Raw genomic sequence first — 17,586 nt, 5'->3', positions numbered from 1 at the left:
CACCTCAACCTCCCAAGTAGCTGGGATTACAGGTGCATGCCACCACACCCAGCTAATTTTTCTGTTTTTTATTAGAGATGGGGTTTCGCCATGTTGGACAGGCTGATCTTGAACTCCTGGCCTCAAGTGATCCACCTGCCTTGGCCTCCCAAAGTGCTAGGATTACAGGAGTCAGCCACTGTGCCCCACCCTTGAGGTGGGTTTTTAGACAACAATGGAGAGCTGACACACTGCTCCGTGGCAGGAATTGTGCTAGGTGAAGAGATTACCCTGGATAGTAAGACAGCCCCTGCTCTGAATATGCTTAGAGTCTACTAAGGCAAACAGACAGTAACGGGGAAATTTCAAAGTAAATGTCATCAGTGCTCTAACCGGGCACGGGGAGGACTTCAGGATCCACGGGAATTTAGAAAAGAGGCATCAATCCTAGAACTAGAACTGGGGAGCTGGTGAAGGCTTCCCAGAGGAGATAATTTCTAAAGGGAATTTATATGAAGAAAGAATTTTCCAGGCAACAGTAAGACAGAACATTCTTCTTTCCACGAAAAAGAAAGTGCATGTGCAAAGGCTGGAGGGAGTGAGATAGGGTCCCCGGGGAAGTAGGGGTAGTCATTTTAATTGCTGAGTAAAGATATCAGGGGTGGGCTGGAGGATTAGCTAAGGGAAATCTCTCATGGCCTTAAGAGATTCCCTGGAATTTGGCCTTTAAACCTAGGGTGATGGGAACCAAAGGCGGAAATCCTCCCTTCCTTCTTTCCTTCCTTCCTCACAGGCAAGAGGAGGTTGTGTGCAATCGATACGGAGGGATGCTTCTCTGGTGCTTAGGTTGGCTAAAGGGAAGTTGTGTTATGCCAGGGTCCAAGATAACCGGTAAAGCAGGCAGGAAGAAGATGCCATTTCTGGAAAGGCGTTCCTTCTTCTTTTGTCACTTAATGAATACCTGAGGACAGAAAGCAGTTAAGACTCATCTTTTAAAGATGCTATACAAATTTTTTAAAGCCAGTGGTAAGGTTTCCCACTTTATTAGTTCTGTGGCCTTGGGCATATGACTAACCACTTTACGAGTCAGTTTCCTCATTTGTGGAGATAATGATTGTATTGACTTCACAGGCCAATAAGGACAAATGGCAGAAAGTCTTAGCACAGAGCCTGGCTCGGAATAAACCCTCAATATAAGGTCCTGAAATGGGGAAAGGCTGAGGGGAGTAACATGGAATTTAGCATTAAACCTGTGTTTGCATTCAGCCTCCATCACTTAGTGGTGCTTGCAACTGTGTGAACTTAGAGACAATTTAAAACTTGCTCAGACTTAGTTTCCACATCTGAAAAAATGTGGATGTTAATACCTACCTTGCAAGGTGGTGATGAGGGTTAAAGAATATCACAGACATTAAATGCACAGAGCCTGCCATATAGTACAAACGCACACCCACACAGAGGTGATAGTATTTCTCAAATGTATATCAACAATATTACTGTTAGACATTCTCTGTCACTCCAAAATCCTATTCTCTGACTAAAGCTACAAATCAGAAAAGTTAGATTACCAGAAATATATATATCTATATCTATAACATATTTAGCACAGTAGATCCATTCTACCAGTACCTATACATTATAACCTAATACAAATAAATGGCTATGATATGATATTCATATTTTATTTTGTTAATGCATGATAAAAAAAATTAACCTCTTCATTCAGATTCATTATTTGGAATGAAGAATTTAATATTCCCTAACTCCCTAATTTGGCACTTCGAGGAATTCCCTCTGCACACCAAGCCCCGAAATGTACTATTTTCTAGACCAAAAATGAAAACATGCATATATACAAGTGAGCTAAAAAGTTAAAACACAAGATGGTCATTTTGGTAAAAAATAATTCCCCCAAATAAGCAGCAGGTCATGTCCCTTAGAATATGTTACACTAGAAAGCTAGTAAAAATTCAGGCTAAGGAGGCAATTTAGAGTTCAAGTTTTATCACATAACAGCAAAGTTTTAGACTTCCCTTAAAAACAGACACCTTCAAAGTGAAATCTTGCCAGAAGGGTTGATTTTTTAATTACCTGTATATACAAACTTCTCTGTTTTAACATTCAACATATTCAAGATTAAATCTAAAAAGCTGCTATACCTGATTTATAAAACAAAATGATTTTAGGCTCAGAGAGAAAATCGGGACAATTTTATGCAGTCTCTCCCTGTCTACACTCTCCCATAGCATCACCAAGTTTTTGCTTTTTTAGTTTTTTGTTTTTGTTTTAGCTAATGCTACAACTGAAACCTGCACTAACTTAAAAGTTGACACTAAAGGCAGGAATTAAGAAATCCCTTTTTATGGCTTTTAAGCACTTGAATACTTTAGAACCCCCTTGAAAATGCCAGTGAACAAGTTTTATTCCTTGGGATGTTGCTTCAATTTGACTCTTGGTGAAATCTAGATTCCCTATTAAATAGATCCATGCTAATTTTGGAGAAAGTACAATTAAAAACCCTTAACGACTACTCTATTGACTCTGAAGAAGGGGACTTCAGCGTGTTGCTGTTTGGACTAGAGAAGCATTTCAATACCTTTCTGCAAACTAAGATAAAAAACAAAGAACGAGACCTACAAATAGAAATCTAGTAAGGCAGTTCTACCATGTAGGAAAACTCTGTTTCCCAAATGTTTTCTACACTGACATCTTATTAAAAAGATATGTTACCCGGTTTTTCCACATTCAGTGTATAAAACTCAACTTTAGATGTATATGTGCTGAGATGATCCATAGGACCACAACCATCCATTTGCATGGAAATCTCATCATTGCATTGCTTTGTGTCATTCTGGCTTCGATCACCCGCAGGCCGCTAGAGGGCTGGGAGGCCCAGGAACTCAGCACTCTAACTCCTCCATGACTTCCATGACAATTGTCCGTGGGCCCGTCAGGATCAGATTGCTCACGGTCTGGTAGTCTACGTGCAGGACATTGAGCCCGTTGACAGAGACGACAAACTGACAGACCTTCATTCCTGCTGCGGCTGCAGGGCCACTGGGGTCGACAGCCTGGATGTGGCATGGCTTACTTCCTCGCACCACAAAACCCCAGCCAACCGCGTCACCAACAATCGTGAATGTCTTCCTTGCATACGGAGCCCCGGGAGTAAGGAGTTCCTCAGACGTGACGGGTCTCTTCAGCACGGACTTGGGGTTGCAGAGCACAGGGGGGCTGCTGCTGAGGGTGGGGCTGCTGCTGAAGTACCCGCTGCTGCCACAGCTGCTCATGCTGCTCCTCCTCACTGCAGACACGATCTTGATCTCCTTGCTGGGGCTCACTGACATAAAGCTGGTAGATTTCCGATTGTCATGGCTCTGCTTCCTCAGGCAGAAGGGACTGTCATGAGTTTCCTGGGAGAAGGGGGACTTTTCACTGAGCAGCTCCATCAGTCTTCGCCTCCGCCGGAAGTTCATTCTGAACTGGTAGAGAAGATTGCTGTCCACAAATGGGTGCTTGTTGGACACATGCTGGATGATGCCATGCTCCATAAGCCGGTGGCAAAGCTGCTCTGCCTCTTTCCTCGTAGTGGCCTCACCTTCCTGGACCAGCCAGTCCAGGAATTCAGATGCCATGAAGGTACGCTCATACTTGACCCCTTCTTCCTCCCTGGGCTGGAGAAGTGTGTTTTCAGGGCTCATCAGCTTTTCATACAGCCTCTGTCCTCTCATAAAGGCCTTCACTTCGTTATCCAATGGGAAGGTGCCGTCATCCTTTCTAAAGCGGTAGAAGAGTTTGACATCCTTGAATTCCTTATGCTCATCACACACATGGTGAATAATGCCCCGGTCTGCTAATTTCTGCATGAGTTTGATTGCCGTCTCTCTGTCGGAAGCCTCTTTGTGTTCAATTAGCCAGTCAATCAGTTCTTTTGCGACAAAACAGTTTGGGTAGGTCTTGAGATGATGACGTCTATCTTTAATAACCTTTTCTTCATGCAGCCTCAGCCGTAGCTGTTCCCCGGTGACCAAGACCTCAGCCATGCGCTCCAGCTCCCTTTGCTGCGCCCCGCCACTCCCGCTGGTGCTGCTGTCACTGCCAGCGCTGCCAGCGCTGCTGCTCTCTTCCATGGTTGGAGCCCCGCCACTATCCAAAAATGAATCTTAATCTGTACATTTTACCTGTACCTTGTTACAAATATTAATTCTGAATGAATCATAACATGAAATGTAAAAGTCAAAAACATAAAGCTTTTTAAAAATAGCATACAAAGATATTCATAACTATACATGTAAAAAAAGATTTCATAAAGAAGATACACAAATCACTAATCACACAAAAAAATTAATCAACTAGTTCTCCACTGAAAACAGAAAAAATCAGAATGGTTTCCTTCCTTCAGATGACTGTATCACCTCTCCATCAAGGCTCCAGAACTGGGCTGAACCTGAGATTGCTAAAATGACAGAAGGAGTAATAGGAACGAAGTTCATTGAGCTACAGAAGTATCTTGTAACCCAATTTATGAAAGCTAACGATAACAAAAAATCATTTCAGGAGCTGACAGAGAAAATAGCCAATACAGAGAAGAATGTAACCAGCATGATATATCTGAAAAACACATTACAGGAATTTTATAATGCAGCCACAAGTATTAATAGCACAACAGACCAAGTGGGGAAAAGAATCTCAGAGCTTGAACACTGACTTTTTGAAATATGGAGGCAGGCAGAAATAGAGAAAAAATAATGCATATAATGAAAAGGAATGAACAAAACCTCCCAGAGATATTGGATTATGTAAAGAGACCCATTCTATGACTGACTGGTATACCTGAAAAAGATGTGGCAAATGGAACAAACCTGGAAAACGTATTTCAGGAAATCTTCTATGAAAAATTCCCCAACCTATGGACAGAGGGTAACATTCAAATTTTAAAAATTCAGAGAATGCCAGTAAGATACTCCATAAGAATATCATTTCCAAGACATATAATGTTCAGATTCTCCAAGGTAGGAATGAAAGAAAAAATGTTAAAGGTGGATGGAAAAAAGAGCCAGCTCACCTACAAAGAAAAGCCCATCAGAATAACAGTGGACCTCTCAGAAGGAATCCTACAACCTGGAAGAGATTCTGGGTCAGTATTCAACATTCTCAAAGAAAAGAATCTCCAACCCAGAATTTTATATCCAGCCAAACTAAACTTCCTAAGTCAGGAGGAATAAGATCCTTTTAAGGCAAGCAAATGCTGAGGAAGTACATCACCACCAAGCCTGCCTTACAAGAGCTTCTGAATAAAGCACTAAGTATGGAAAGGAAAGACCATCATTACCAGCCACTACAAAAGCACACTGAAGTACTCAGATAAGTGACATAATAAAGTATCCACATAAACAAGTCTGTGAAATAACCATCTAATATCATGATGACAGGATCAAATCTACACATATTCATATTAACCTTAGATGTAAATAGGCTAAGTGCTCCAATTAAAAGACACAGAGCGGAAAGTTAGAAAAAGAACTGAGACTAATTAGTATGCTGTTTTCAAGGGACTCATCTCACATGCAGTGACACATATATGCTCAAAATGAAGAGATGGAGGAAAATCTACCAAGGAAATAGAAAGCAAACAACAACAACAACAACAACAACAACAACAAAAGCAGGGGCTGCAGTTTCTGACAAAACAGACTTTAAACAAAGGTCAGAAAAGATAAAGAAGAGCAAAATCTTCAAGCTCCAGGCAGCTGATAGTGATAGTAAAGTCTGTCTCCAACCTATAACCATTGAACCCCTCTGGGATGCTAATGGCCCTGTTCAATGTACCATAGGTGAGTAACCAGGGAGCCTTCCCAGGTTTCTGCTGATACCAGGCTAAGGAGCTTCCGATGTTCTGACTGCACCCACAGATGAGGAGTCTCTTTTCCCTGAAGGCAAAAAAACAAGGAGTTCAGGAACTGCATCAACGTAACTTCTCTGGAGGTACCTGAGACTGGAATAAAACAGGAAAGTCTCCCATATAAACTGCATCAAGTGCACTATCCTCATCGTATAACCACAGTCACTGATCTACATTGAATTATAATTACTGTTCTTGCTCAGCAGAGATGGCAGGCCACAGTAACCAACAAGGTTGAGAGAGTTTCAGTGCAGAGCCATCTCCTCCTTCCCTCACCTGGGAGCTAGAGTAACAAAAGGCAGAAAAGATGAGCTGGAGCTTCCATGAGTCTTTCTGTGACCTAACTGAGCAGATCTGCCCCAGGCATTGATATGGGCTCTGGACAGTAGTGTGGCTGGGAGAAACATGCCCCAAAACATGGGAAGGTGCTGGGCTTCCAAGTGCAGAAACCACCTCCCTCCTTTTCTTCGCACTGAGCAATCTGTGCCCAGGTGGTTAGGCCAGAAAGGTTATTGGCTCAGCATGAGGGTACACCCTCTTCCCTCTGGACACACAATTTAATCTCTGTCCTCCTACCTCACCAATCACCTGGGCTCAGATAGATTACATTTAATACAAACCTCTTGAAAGAAAAAATAAAAATCAGTGGTTTCTTTTTTCTCAATCTTCCCCCAGCACGCCCAGCCATCTTCCTTGTCACATGACTGTACCTGGCCGAAGCCATTGATCAGAAATTCATCTTCCATATGAATAATTCCTCTGCAGCTTTGCCATCTTTTCTATGAGCCCTGAAAATGTCCTAGTCTTTGGAAGAACTAGTAAAGGACAACAATTTGTTAGGCCAAGCATCGTGGGTGCATGAATGACCACAGCTGCAAAGATAAGTAGACTCCAGGTTCAAACTCTTCAGTGTGTGATTCCACTCCCTGCAGACAGACAATGGTGCTGTCCAGATGACCAGGAAAATTTTGGGGTGGAATCTTCTCTTCTCTAGAGCATTCCATTCTGCACAACACGACCATTCACCCAGATTCACACTCTTTTCTCTTTAACAGTTTGAAAACCTCTGTTCACATCACAGATGAAAACAAGAATCTTATCTGGGGTTTCCGTGCGTTCCTCAGAACTATGAACATGGAGTGGTGCGTGAGGTTTCCCCAAAGAGGCTGAGAAACTCCTTGTACTATATCCCATTTAAAATTATTAACAAAAATTGTGAAAATTTGTGTTTTTTTAATCTGAATATCTAAGTAATGTATTCACTTTTCTCTCTTGGCTAACAACACTGAAATATCAATTATCTGACTCAATAAATTCACTATAGTTATTACTTATGAGTATATATTATATATCATTATATATGAAACATAATGAATTGAGTACAATAATGTTCAATTTTTATTATATGTTTTTAGGAAATACAACCTAACATATCACTTGAGACAAAATATACAGGTTCTGAGAATCGTGATTTTCTTATCTCCTAAAGACTGAGTATGAAAAAGGAATAAAAAAGGAAAAGGGAATATTGTTCATGTAACAAGCAGTTTAATTCACTCTAGTTTTTAAAATTATACTTTAAGTTCTGGAGTACATGTGCAGATCTTGCAGGGTTGTTGCATACGTACACACATGCCATGGTGGTTTGCTGCCTCCATCCCCTCATCATCTACATCAGGCATTTCTCCCAGTGTTATCGATCCCCAACCTCCCCATCACCATCATCTCCCACCATCCCTCTGCTAGCCCCTCACCTCTTCAACAGACCCCAGTGTTTGATGTTCCCCTCCCTGTGTCCATGTGTTCTCACTGTTCAATGCCTGCCTGTGAGTGAGAACATGTGGTGTTTGGGTTTTCTGTTCTTGTGTCAGTTTGCTGAGAATGACGGTTTCCAGGTTCATCCATGTCCCTACAAAGGACATAAACTTATCCTTTTTTATGGCTGCATAGTATTCCATGGTGTATACGTGCCACATTTTCCTTGTCCAGTCTATCATTGATAGGCATTTGAGTTGGTTCCAGGTCTTTGCTATTGTACACAGTGCTGCAATGAACATACGTGTGCATGTGTCTTTATAATAGAACGATTTATAATCCTTTGAGTATATACCCAGTAATGGGATTGCTGGGTCAAATGGTATTTCTATTTCTAGATCCTTGAGGAATTGCCACACTGTCTTCCACAATGTTTGAACTAATTTACACTCCCACAAATAGAGTAAAAGCATTCCTATTTCTCCACATCCTCTTCAGCATCTGTTGTCTCCACATTTTTTAATGATCACCATTCTAACTGGCATGAGATGGTATCTCAATGTGGTTTTGATTTGCATTTCTCTAATGACCAGTGATGATGAACATTTCTTCATATGCTTTTTGGCCACATAAAATGTCTTCTTTTAAAAAGTGTCTGTTCATATACTTTGCCCACATTCCATGCTCATGATTAGAAAGAATCAATATTGTGAAAATGGCCATACTGCCCAAAATAATTTATAGATTCAATGCTATCCCCAACAAGCTACCATTGACCTTTGTCACATAACTGGAAAAAACCACCTTAAACTTCATATCAAACCAAAAAATAACCTGCATAGCCCAGACAATCCTAAGCAAAAAGATCAAAGCTGGAGGCAATCACGCTACCTGACTTTAAACTATACTACAAGGCTAAAGTAATCAAAACAGCATGGTACTTGTACCAAAACAGAGATATAGACCAATGGAACAGAACAGAGGCTTCAGAGGCAATGTCACACATCTACAACCATCTGATCTTTGACAAACCTGACAAAAGCAAGCAATGGGGAAAGGAGTCCCTGTTTAATAAATGGTGCTGGGAGAACTGGCTAGCCATGTGCAGAAAGCTAAAACTGGACCCCTTCCTTACACCCTACACAAAAATTAATTCCAGATGGATTAAAGATTTAAACATAAGACCTAACACCATAAAAATCCTAGAAGAAAACCTAGGCAAAACCATTCAGGACATAGGCATAGGCAAGGACTTCATGACTGAAACACCAAAAGCAATGGCAACAAAAGCCAAAATAGAGAAATGGGATCTAATTAAACTTAAGAGCTTCTGCACAGCAAAAGAAACAATCATTAGAGTGAACCAGCAACCCAGAGAATAGGAAACAATTTTTGTAAGCTATCCATCTGACAAAGGACTAATATCCAGAATCTACAAAGAACTAAAGCAGATTTACAAGAAAAAAACAGCCCCCAATCCAATCCTCCCAGACTTCTAGATATGCGGACTCCTAGGAAGAGTGCTCCCCACTGAGCACCTACTGTTTGCCAGGTACTCCCATTACACAGGGATACAGTAGTGCAAATAATAGACAATGGCCCCTGGCCCCAGGAAGCTTAAATTCTACTAAAGTCTCCCTATCGAGTGTAAAATCATGAAGAAATAAGTTATATCATAAGTCAGAACGTGAAAAGTGCTTCCAACAAGAGCATGAAGTAGGGTGTCCTATGAACACATTCAGAGGGATCATTATGACGGGAAGCTCTGAGTCAGCTTTGGGAGTGAGGAACTGAGCCCAAAAGGGATCTGGGAAAAAGCATCACTGGTGAGGGAGCAGTGAGAGTGGAGCGCCAATGGCGGGACTGTGTGAGGCTTGTTCAGGGTAGAACCAGGAAACCAGAGTCCAGAGCCCAGTGAGTCAAAGGACAGGGCCATAAAAGGGGTTGTATGAGTAACAAGAAGGGTTCAGGAAAAATGGGGTCAGGTAGGCATTGGAAGGAATTTGCCTTTTACTCTGATCATTCTCTTTTGCTAAATCTCTTTGGAATAGGACCCTGGCTGGTTAACGGTAAGCAGATGCCCTAGAAAATCAGGCAGGTTCATCAGGCAGAGAGGATCAGCAACCCCAAACCGGGGCTTCCCAGACATGTTGAGGACCACATGATTGGAAATTATACCTTCTGCGGCAGACGCACCCTGGATTCATGGCAAGATCTAGGAAATCCTTTCTTTTCAGCATTTGCATCTTTACTCCCATGCCACCAAGATTTTGAAGACTGTATGAAGACTAGTTTAGACTCCCATTTCTGTACTTAGAAAACAATTCTACTTGGAATTCTAAGAATGGTGTCTCCTTTATGATATTAATTCCAACTGACACTTTAACTCAGACTCCTCAGGTATGACCATTTTTGTTCTTAATGAAATCAGAAGAGGCCTTGCCATGTCTGTGCTGCTGGGGATGAGGAGAAGGAAAGACAGTTAAGGTATATAAGAAGCTTGATGGCACTTTCTACGAAAACTTTCCAGTGACCTTCAAAGGGTAGATGCAATTTGGGAAATGTTCTCAGCAGATAGAGGCAGTGGGAGGAGCAGTTAGGGCAGCACAGGCTCACACATCTGTTTCCCTATGGGGTTTTTGTTATGATTTATAACACTGTGAGAGGGTAACTATAATCCTGTTGACAGTAATAAGTTGCAACATCTTCAGGCTGCAGGCTGCTGATGGTGAGAGTGAAATCTGTCCCAGATCCACTGCCACTGAACCGAGATGGGACCCCTGTCTGCAAACTGGATGCAGCATAGATCAGGAGCACGGGGGCTTTCCCTGGCTTCTGCTGATACCAGTCTAACTCAGTGCTAATGCTCCGACTCGCCCGGCAAGTGATGGTGACTCTGTCTCCTACAGATGCAGACAGGGAGGATGGAGACTGAGTCATCTGGATGTCACATCTGGCACCTGAGATTGAAAACATAAAAACAAATATTCATACTATGAATCATGTTATCAGAGGACTTCCCTGTAGTTCCAGCAGTACTGAGCACACTGGCTGAGTAAATTCCTAGTGTTCTCCTTCCTTACCTGGGAGCCAGAGTAGCAGGAGCCCCAGGAGCTGAGCGGGGACCCTCATGTCCATGCTGTGTCCTGACTGGGCCTGACTCCTACACAGGGTGTGACCAGCCTATTAAGAAGACTTCAGGGTAGGGGCTGTGCTCTGGGACATGCAAATCAGCAGGGGATGGGGCAGGCTGAGCACAGCTGCAGGGCTGTCTCATCTCAGTAACTCAGCACAGGGCAGTGTCCCCGGAGTCTCAGGTAAAACCAGGGCAACACAGATTTGCCCTTCAATGTATTTCTTCCTGGGGGCCATTTTGTATCAAAGAACATTTTTTGATAATTGTCACAATTTGAAATATTGCTGAGTAATTGAGAGAAGATGTATTCTATTGGTGTATGGGGATTATTTAGGAGAATATTCTTCTCTGTAGGAAAGTCAAAGTAAAGGTTTTAGAGGGTGGAATCAGCAGGTCTTCAAAATACTCTGAATGGGAGGGGAGTACTTTGTACTATAATTACAACATATTTCTGTGACTGTGAAATTGTTCCTTCTTTTTTTTAAAAAAAAGGCAATTATTTATTGAGATAATGCTAAATACGTTTATAGGTATTTTATAATAACCTTAAGTAATTCTTATAATCAGTACAAGGTCAAGCAATTCACTGCAGGTGCACAAAGATGGTAGTGTAAGTCCTGAGAGCATGTGTCACTCACAGATCCACATTTATGCAAACTTATAGGCCTCAATAATGCCCAGAGATTATATGAGCTCCATCTTATTTTTGGTTTGGGAATCTCTGTATTCTCCTTTTCTGTCATTGGGTATTTTTCCCAGGGTTTGTCAGCAGAAAGGGCTGACTAGTAATGCCAATCTGATTACTTAAAAAAAAAAAAAGTTACTTATTTCTTCCTCCAGTTATAGGAGCATGGATTAAGATAAACTTGAAATTATCTAAAGATCAATTGTCTCTAAAGTAAGATCAATATTATATCCCATGAGTAATGCTCTGAGCTGTACCGCCCACCAGTATATTCCTGGGGGCTCTGGAGTAGCTCCTTTGGATCCCGGATTTCTGGAGAGCACATAAGGGAGACAACTTGGGAAAGATCAGGACAGTGAGTCCTCTCTCCTAGTGAGGGCAGCTGCTGCTCAGGGCATGGCCCTGCCTTGCACTATCAATGCTGCTTTCCTCTTTTACCCTTTAGCAGTAAGTGGGGACATTCTGACCAAGATGCCAGCCTCCTGTCTGACATCTGGGACAGAGAGTCTCCATCTCCAATTAAGCAAATGTCCATGGTTATGGAGAAATCACTTGCATTTGGATAAGACTGGACACAGATTTGCACCCATTATGTCTCACATCATCTCAGGCTGGTTTGGCAGCAGAAGAAGTGTATCCACCTACATCAGCATCAGTGAGCTGCAGCCTGAGGTTCTGGGGAGTATTATTGATTCCTGACTACAAGTGGCCAAATCACTCTGTTGTAGCATCTGCTCACACCCGCCTGCTGGGGGTGGGAGTACCTGAATTTTAAAGAAACTTGCTTGTGTAGGGTAAAAAATGAAGGCTTGATTTTGCCCTCTAAAGGGTTGCTTAAAATGAATGGACAAAGGACAAATAATAGGAGGAAAAGGCAAATAAATTTATTTGCCATGCAGAAGAAATATCACAGGGGAGTGATTACCAAGATAAACAAGTGAGGTCCAAGTAATTATATACCCTTTAATAGGGGAGAGGGAGATGGGAACTGTAGGCAAGCTAGGGAGAGTCAATGACATAAAATAAAATAAATGGGTCCACAAAATAATAGGTAATAGCCTGTCTGGATGAAGTCAACTTCCAGTCTCTTTTATTTTAACTCCTAGTGCATGTTAATATTCCCTGATAGATCAACATTTCCAGGGAGGATTTTCATGACAATTGGCTTCCTTCTGGAGAACTGATTTAGGAAAAGAGCCTTTGTTCGATTGATATTTTCTAAATGCTTTCAGTTTGAAATAATCCCCAGACAAATGCAGCAAATCTTGAGATGTTATTTCCCAGATTTCTTCACTTGCAACTGACCTGCCAGGAAACACCATTTCAGAGAGATGCATCTCCAGGTGGAAAGTGCAGGTGCTGTTTTCTGGGTGGACGCATCCGTCAGTGTCTGCACCCAGGCCTTTCCCTTAACTGTGCTTCTGCTGATTCCACGTGACCATCTCTGCCCCTCACTGCTCTCTCTGAGAAAGGCAGCTCTGACCACACGCGTGGCAAACCACAGGACTGGGAATAAGCCTTCTCTTGGTCAATGCTATGGTTTCACTGTGTCCCCTCAAATCCATCTGCTGTTAACTTAATCCCCAATGCAACAGAATTGAGAGGTGGGGCTTAATGGAAAGTGTGTAATCATGAGAGCTCTGCCTTTATGAATAGATTAATGCCACTATAAGCAGTGCTTATGTTTAGCTCACTCAGTGCAGTATAACCAATTATCCACACTGGGTTTGCAGCAGGAACATGGAAGGCATTTATTTGCAGGGTATCAAGCAAAGAGGACCAGGCAGCTAATGCTTAAATCTTGACCTGCCTAATGGCGTACAGATAAAGGTTTTTTAAAGCAGGAATAAACTTCAGGAAATCAGGAGTTACAGGCAAAATTATAAGTCAATATGTAAAGGTTACATATTGGTTTTGGCCTAAGAAGGCAGGATATCATGAAGCAGTGAGATATCTTACAAGATATTGGTGGATTCAAAAATTTTCTGATGTGCAATTGGTTTAGGAAGAGAAGCTTTGTTTAAAAATTGGAGTCAGCATTAAAGAATACTCACTCTGGTCCATGGATGTGACTTTCTCAAGGCCCTTCAGGTAGAAATTTAGAACACAGGACCAGGGTCATAGTTCAGTCTCCAGTTCCCCTTTTTCCGAGATCTATGTGCTGGTAGATCCATTTGGAGGGGTTTCTCGATTTCTGAAAAACAACTCAGAGACATATGCTAAGATATATTCTTTAGTTTATATAGAGGAACCAAACATCCCATGATTTTATCTTCTTTTGCTATTATTCTGGGCTATGATTACCTCCTTGTTTCTCATGTTGCTTATTTACTTCTCAAAAACAAGGTAGGTGCCTGAAATTTCCTTTGAAGAGACCCAAGGTTTTCCTTTATTTTTGTGCTTGGAGATGATTCAATTGTCCCTAAGAAGGAATCCTTGGTCTGTCTCACTTGTTGAAGTTCTCTCTCTCTCTCTCTCTCTCTCTCTCTCTCTCTCTCTCAATCTCTCTCTCTCTCTCCCTCTCTCCTCTCTCCTCTCTCTCTCTCTCTCTCTCCTTTTCTCTTCTGCTATTCTGCTATTTATGCCAGGCCATGGCCTTCCTTCTCTTTGAAGGACACATTGCTCAAGATTCTATTTTGAAAGCACAGATATAGGATGCTAAACTGCCAGTGTCATCATCTTAGATTTCCTCCACAAATGTGAGAAAAAAGCTTCCTCTTCTTTCTTGAGGACCAAGTCTCAGTTATTTTGTTAAAATAGCAACAAGCAGATTAAGACAGACAGCCCTCAGTGGGTAATGACCAAGAGGAGGTGTGTACATACCCCTACTCCCTTGCCTCTCAGGTGGAATAACCCAGAGGCATTTTCCCCATATTTCCACATGGGGTTGTTCTTCAGTCATCCTAAGAGTTAGATGGCTTGTTGAGGTGACTTTTTACTATCAATATTCTGGTCCCTGCCTCACTTTCCTCCTTCCCTCCTGTATAAATATGCTGCCTGCACAGAAATTTTTCATACTGGTGGACACAACCCAAGACAGAAAACAAATTCCTAGTCTTGAGAAGGCCGTATCTCTTGTGTGAATCCTTATCACATACCCCTTTTTGATGAGTAAAATAACCAGAAAGCACTTAATTCCCTTTTGCCAGTCTATCTTAGATTTAATTTATACAAAGAAAACCTAGGCAATACCATTCAGGACATAGGCACGGGCAAAGACTTCATGACTAAAACACCAAAAGCAATTGCAGCAAAAGCCAAAATTGACAAATGGAATCTAATTGAACTAAAGAGCTTCTGTTCAGCAAAAGAAACTATCATTATGGTGAACAGGCAACCTACAGAATGGGAGAAAATTTTTGCAATCTATCCATCTGACAAACGGCTAATATCAAGAACCTGCAATGAACTTAAACAAATTTACAAAAAACCCACAAACAACCCCATTAAAAAGTGGGCAAAGTATATGAACAGACACTTCTCCAAAGAAAACATTTATGAGGCCAACAAACATATGAAAAAATGCTCATCATTACTGGTCATTAGAGGAATGCTAATCAAAATCACAATGAGATACCACCTCATACCAGTTACAATGGCGATCATTAAAAAGTCAAGAAACAACACATGCTAGTGAGGATGTGGAGAAATAGAAATGCTTTTGCAATGCTGGAAGGAAGGTAAGTTAGTTCAACCATTGTTGAAGACAGTGTGGCAATTCCTCAAGGAACTAGAACCAGAAATACCATTTGACCAGCAATCCCATTACTGGGTATATACCGAAAGGATTATAAATTATTCTACTATAAAGACACATGCATACTTATGTCTATTGCAGCACAATTTACAATAGCAAAGACTTTGAACCAATCCAAGTACCCATCAATGATAGACTAGGTAAAGAAAATGTGGCACATATACATCATGGAATGCTATGTAGACATAGAAAAGAATGAGTCCATGTCCTTGTAGGGACATGGATGAAGCTGAAAACCATCATCCTCACAAACTAACACAGGAATAGAACACCAAACACCAGGTGTTCTCACTTGTAATTGGGAATAAACAATGAGAACACATGGACACAGGGAGGGGAACATCACACACTGGGGCCTGTGGTGGGTTGGGGGACAAGGGGAGAGAGAGCATTAGGAGGAACACCTAATGCATGCAGGACTTAAAACCTAGATGACTGGTTGATAGGTGCAGCTAATCACCATGGCACATGTATATCTATTTAACAAACCTGCACATTCAGCACATGTATCCCAGAACTTAAAGTTTAAAAAATTATGCAGTAATTCCTTTCTTCTGACTCACAAAATAAAGTTGAAAATTGATGCGAACAATGAAGACCATGTTAGAGGCAGAGGAGTAAATTTCCTCCACTCTTAAAAGCCACAGGTTAGAGGATCCTCCAGTCCCAAATTATTTCTTGCTCTCTTGCCCCATAAATCAGTCCTGTGAGTTTTCATTCAGCTTTAGGGTTGGACAATTGTGCGGATGATAAGAGAGGGGCAAATATGGCTCCCCGCCCCAAAGATATTCATGTCCTAATATCAGAAATCTCGGAATGTTACCTTATATGTCAAGGAAATTGGCAGATGTTAACAAATTTGAGGTCAGGGGTGTATCCTGAATTCTCTGGATCAGATCAATGTAATCACAAGGGTTCTTATAATAGGAAATGCGAGAGGGTCACAGTCAGGAGGTAGAACAATGGAGAGGGATGCTGGGGTGAGACACGATGGGGCTATGGAGCTGGGAATGAGAGGGCATCTTGAAGATGAAAGCATGGTATCTGATCCTCTCCCTTGGAGCCTCCAGAGATAATACAGCCCACTCTGTGATTTTAGTCAGCGAGGCTTCTGACCTCCAGAACTATAGAATAATATGTTTGCGTTGTGTGACGCCAGTCTCAGAATACAGAGCTCAGAGCAGATTTTCACCACAATTCAGCACTGTCGGCAGCTGCTCTCTGGTGTTCCAGGTCACGCATGAGACCCTGTTCTAGCCTTAGTGCTCCCTGTTGGCCGTGAGACACCATCACCCTTCCATTCCCAGTATTACTTCATGGCACTCTCTTTTTCTTTGTGGGATTTGCTTGCCATCTACGGGCAGGTGCTTCACATAGCAACATATATGACTTTTTATTTTGCAATAGTAAAAACTAATTCATTCATTTACATACATGATATATAAACTGAATACGTTGAATATCTTAAAAATGAAAGGCAAATTAAACAGCTTAAAAAATGTCTGAAGAGATAAATAAGACAGATTCCTTTCAGAGGAAGCATGTTAGTCACAGATTAAAGTCTTTTACAGACAACTTTTGAACAGTAAATATTAATAAAAAAATGACAACTTCAAGTAGGCTGCCAAAATATGACTGTATATTTCAAGTTATTTCCAAATAATGTGTAAATACATTTTCAAATTAAAACAAACAAAAATGAGTTTATCATGAGATTCACACGGCAAAAAATTTCACAAATGTGTCCTTTATGCAAAAGAACATTTATCCCTGCTGGAAACCTGGAGTTTCTTTGATCATAGTGAAGAACAGCTTCGTCTTCGCTATGTTCCACTCTTGCTGCTGAGGATGGGTGCCAGGGAAGTGACTGTGAGGAAGGAGGAAGGCTGTGCTCTGAGGTGGTCACGCTTCCTGCCCACCTGAGTGATCTCATGGAGCAGAGCCACCATACCACCAAAGCCACCTGCCTGTTTCTAACCTGCATAGCTCAGGCACAGAAACCTTGTCATATGCAGTTCACCATCCTTTGAGGCTTCTTTGTAATTGGTAATTTGATTGTCTTCTGATTTTGCTTGGTATCCACTTTCAGTTTTGGGAATCATTTCTTTTTCACCACTTTGATTTCAGAGTATAGCCCCTTGGGATGTCAGCATCATGTGGATTTTAAGCTTGTTCATCTTTTTTTTTTTTTTTTTTTTTTTTTTTTGAGATGGAGTTTCGCTCTTGTTACCCAGGCTGGAGTGCAATGGCGCGATCTCGGCTCACCGCAACCTCCATCTCCTGGGTTCAGGCAATTCTCCTGCCTCAGCCTCCTGAGTAGCTGGGATTACAGGCGTGCGCCACCATGCCCAGCTAATTTTTGTATTTTTAGT

The 17,586-nt window shown here is 41.7% G+C and overlaps 1 pseudogene and 2 gene segments (V, D, J or C); all 3 read right to left on the bottom strand.

The window, feature by feature from the left end:
• LOC104649873 (immunoglobulin kappa variable 2-28-like) overlaps positions 1 to 17,586 on the bottom strand; it is a 63,455-nt gene that overhangs the window by 28,453 nt on the left and 17,416 nt on the right.
• Positions 1,696 to 4,122, bottom strand: LOC120366908 (DEP domain-containing mTOR-interacting protein pseudogene; annotated as a pseudogene).
• LOC101053085 (immunoglobulin kappa variable 1-39-like) lies at positions 10,271 to 10,810 on the bottom strand. The segment is given in 2 exon segments: positions 10,271 to 10,596; positions 10,720 to 10,810. Coding segments are annotated over 2 exon segments (366 nt in total).

Source organism: Saimiri boliviensis, chromosome 1 (genome assembly GCF_048565385.1).
Source record: "Saimiri boliviensis isolate mSaiBol1 chromosome 1, mSaiBol1.pri, whole genome shotgun sequence".
Classification (NCBI taxonomy): Eukaryota; Metazoa; Chordata; class Mammalia; order Primates; family Cebidae; genus Saimiri; species Saimiri boliviensis.
The sequence above is the reverse complement of the archived record's forward strand: the minus strand, read 5'-3'. Positions and strand labels throughout refer to the sequence as shown.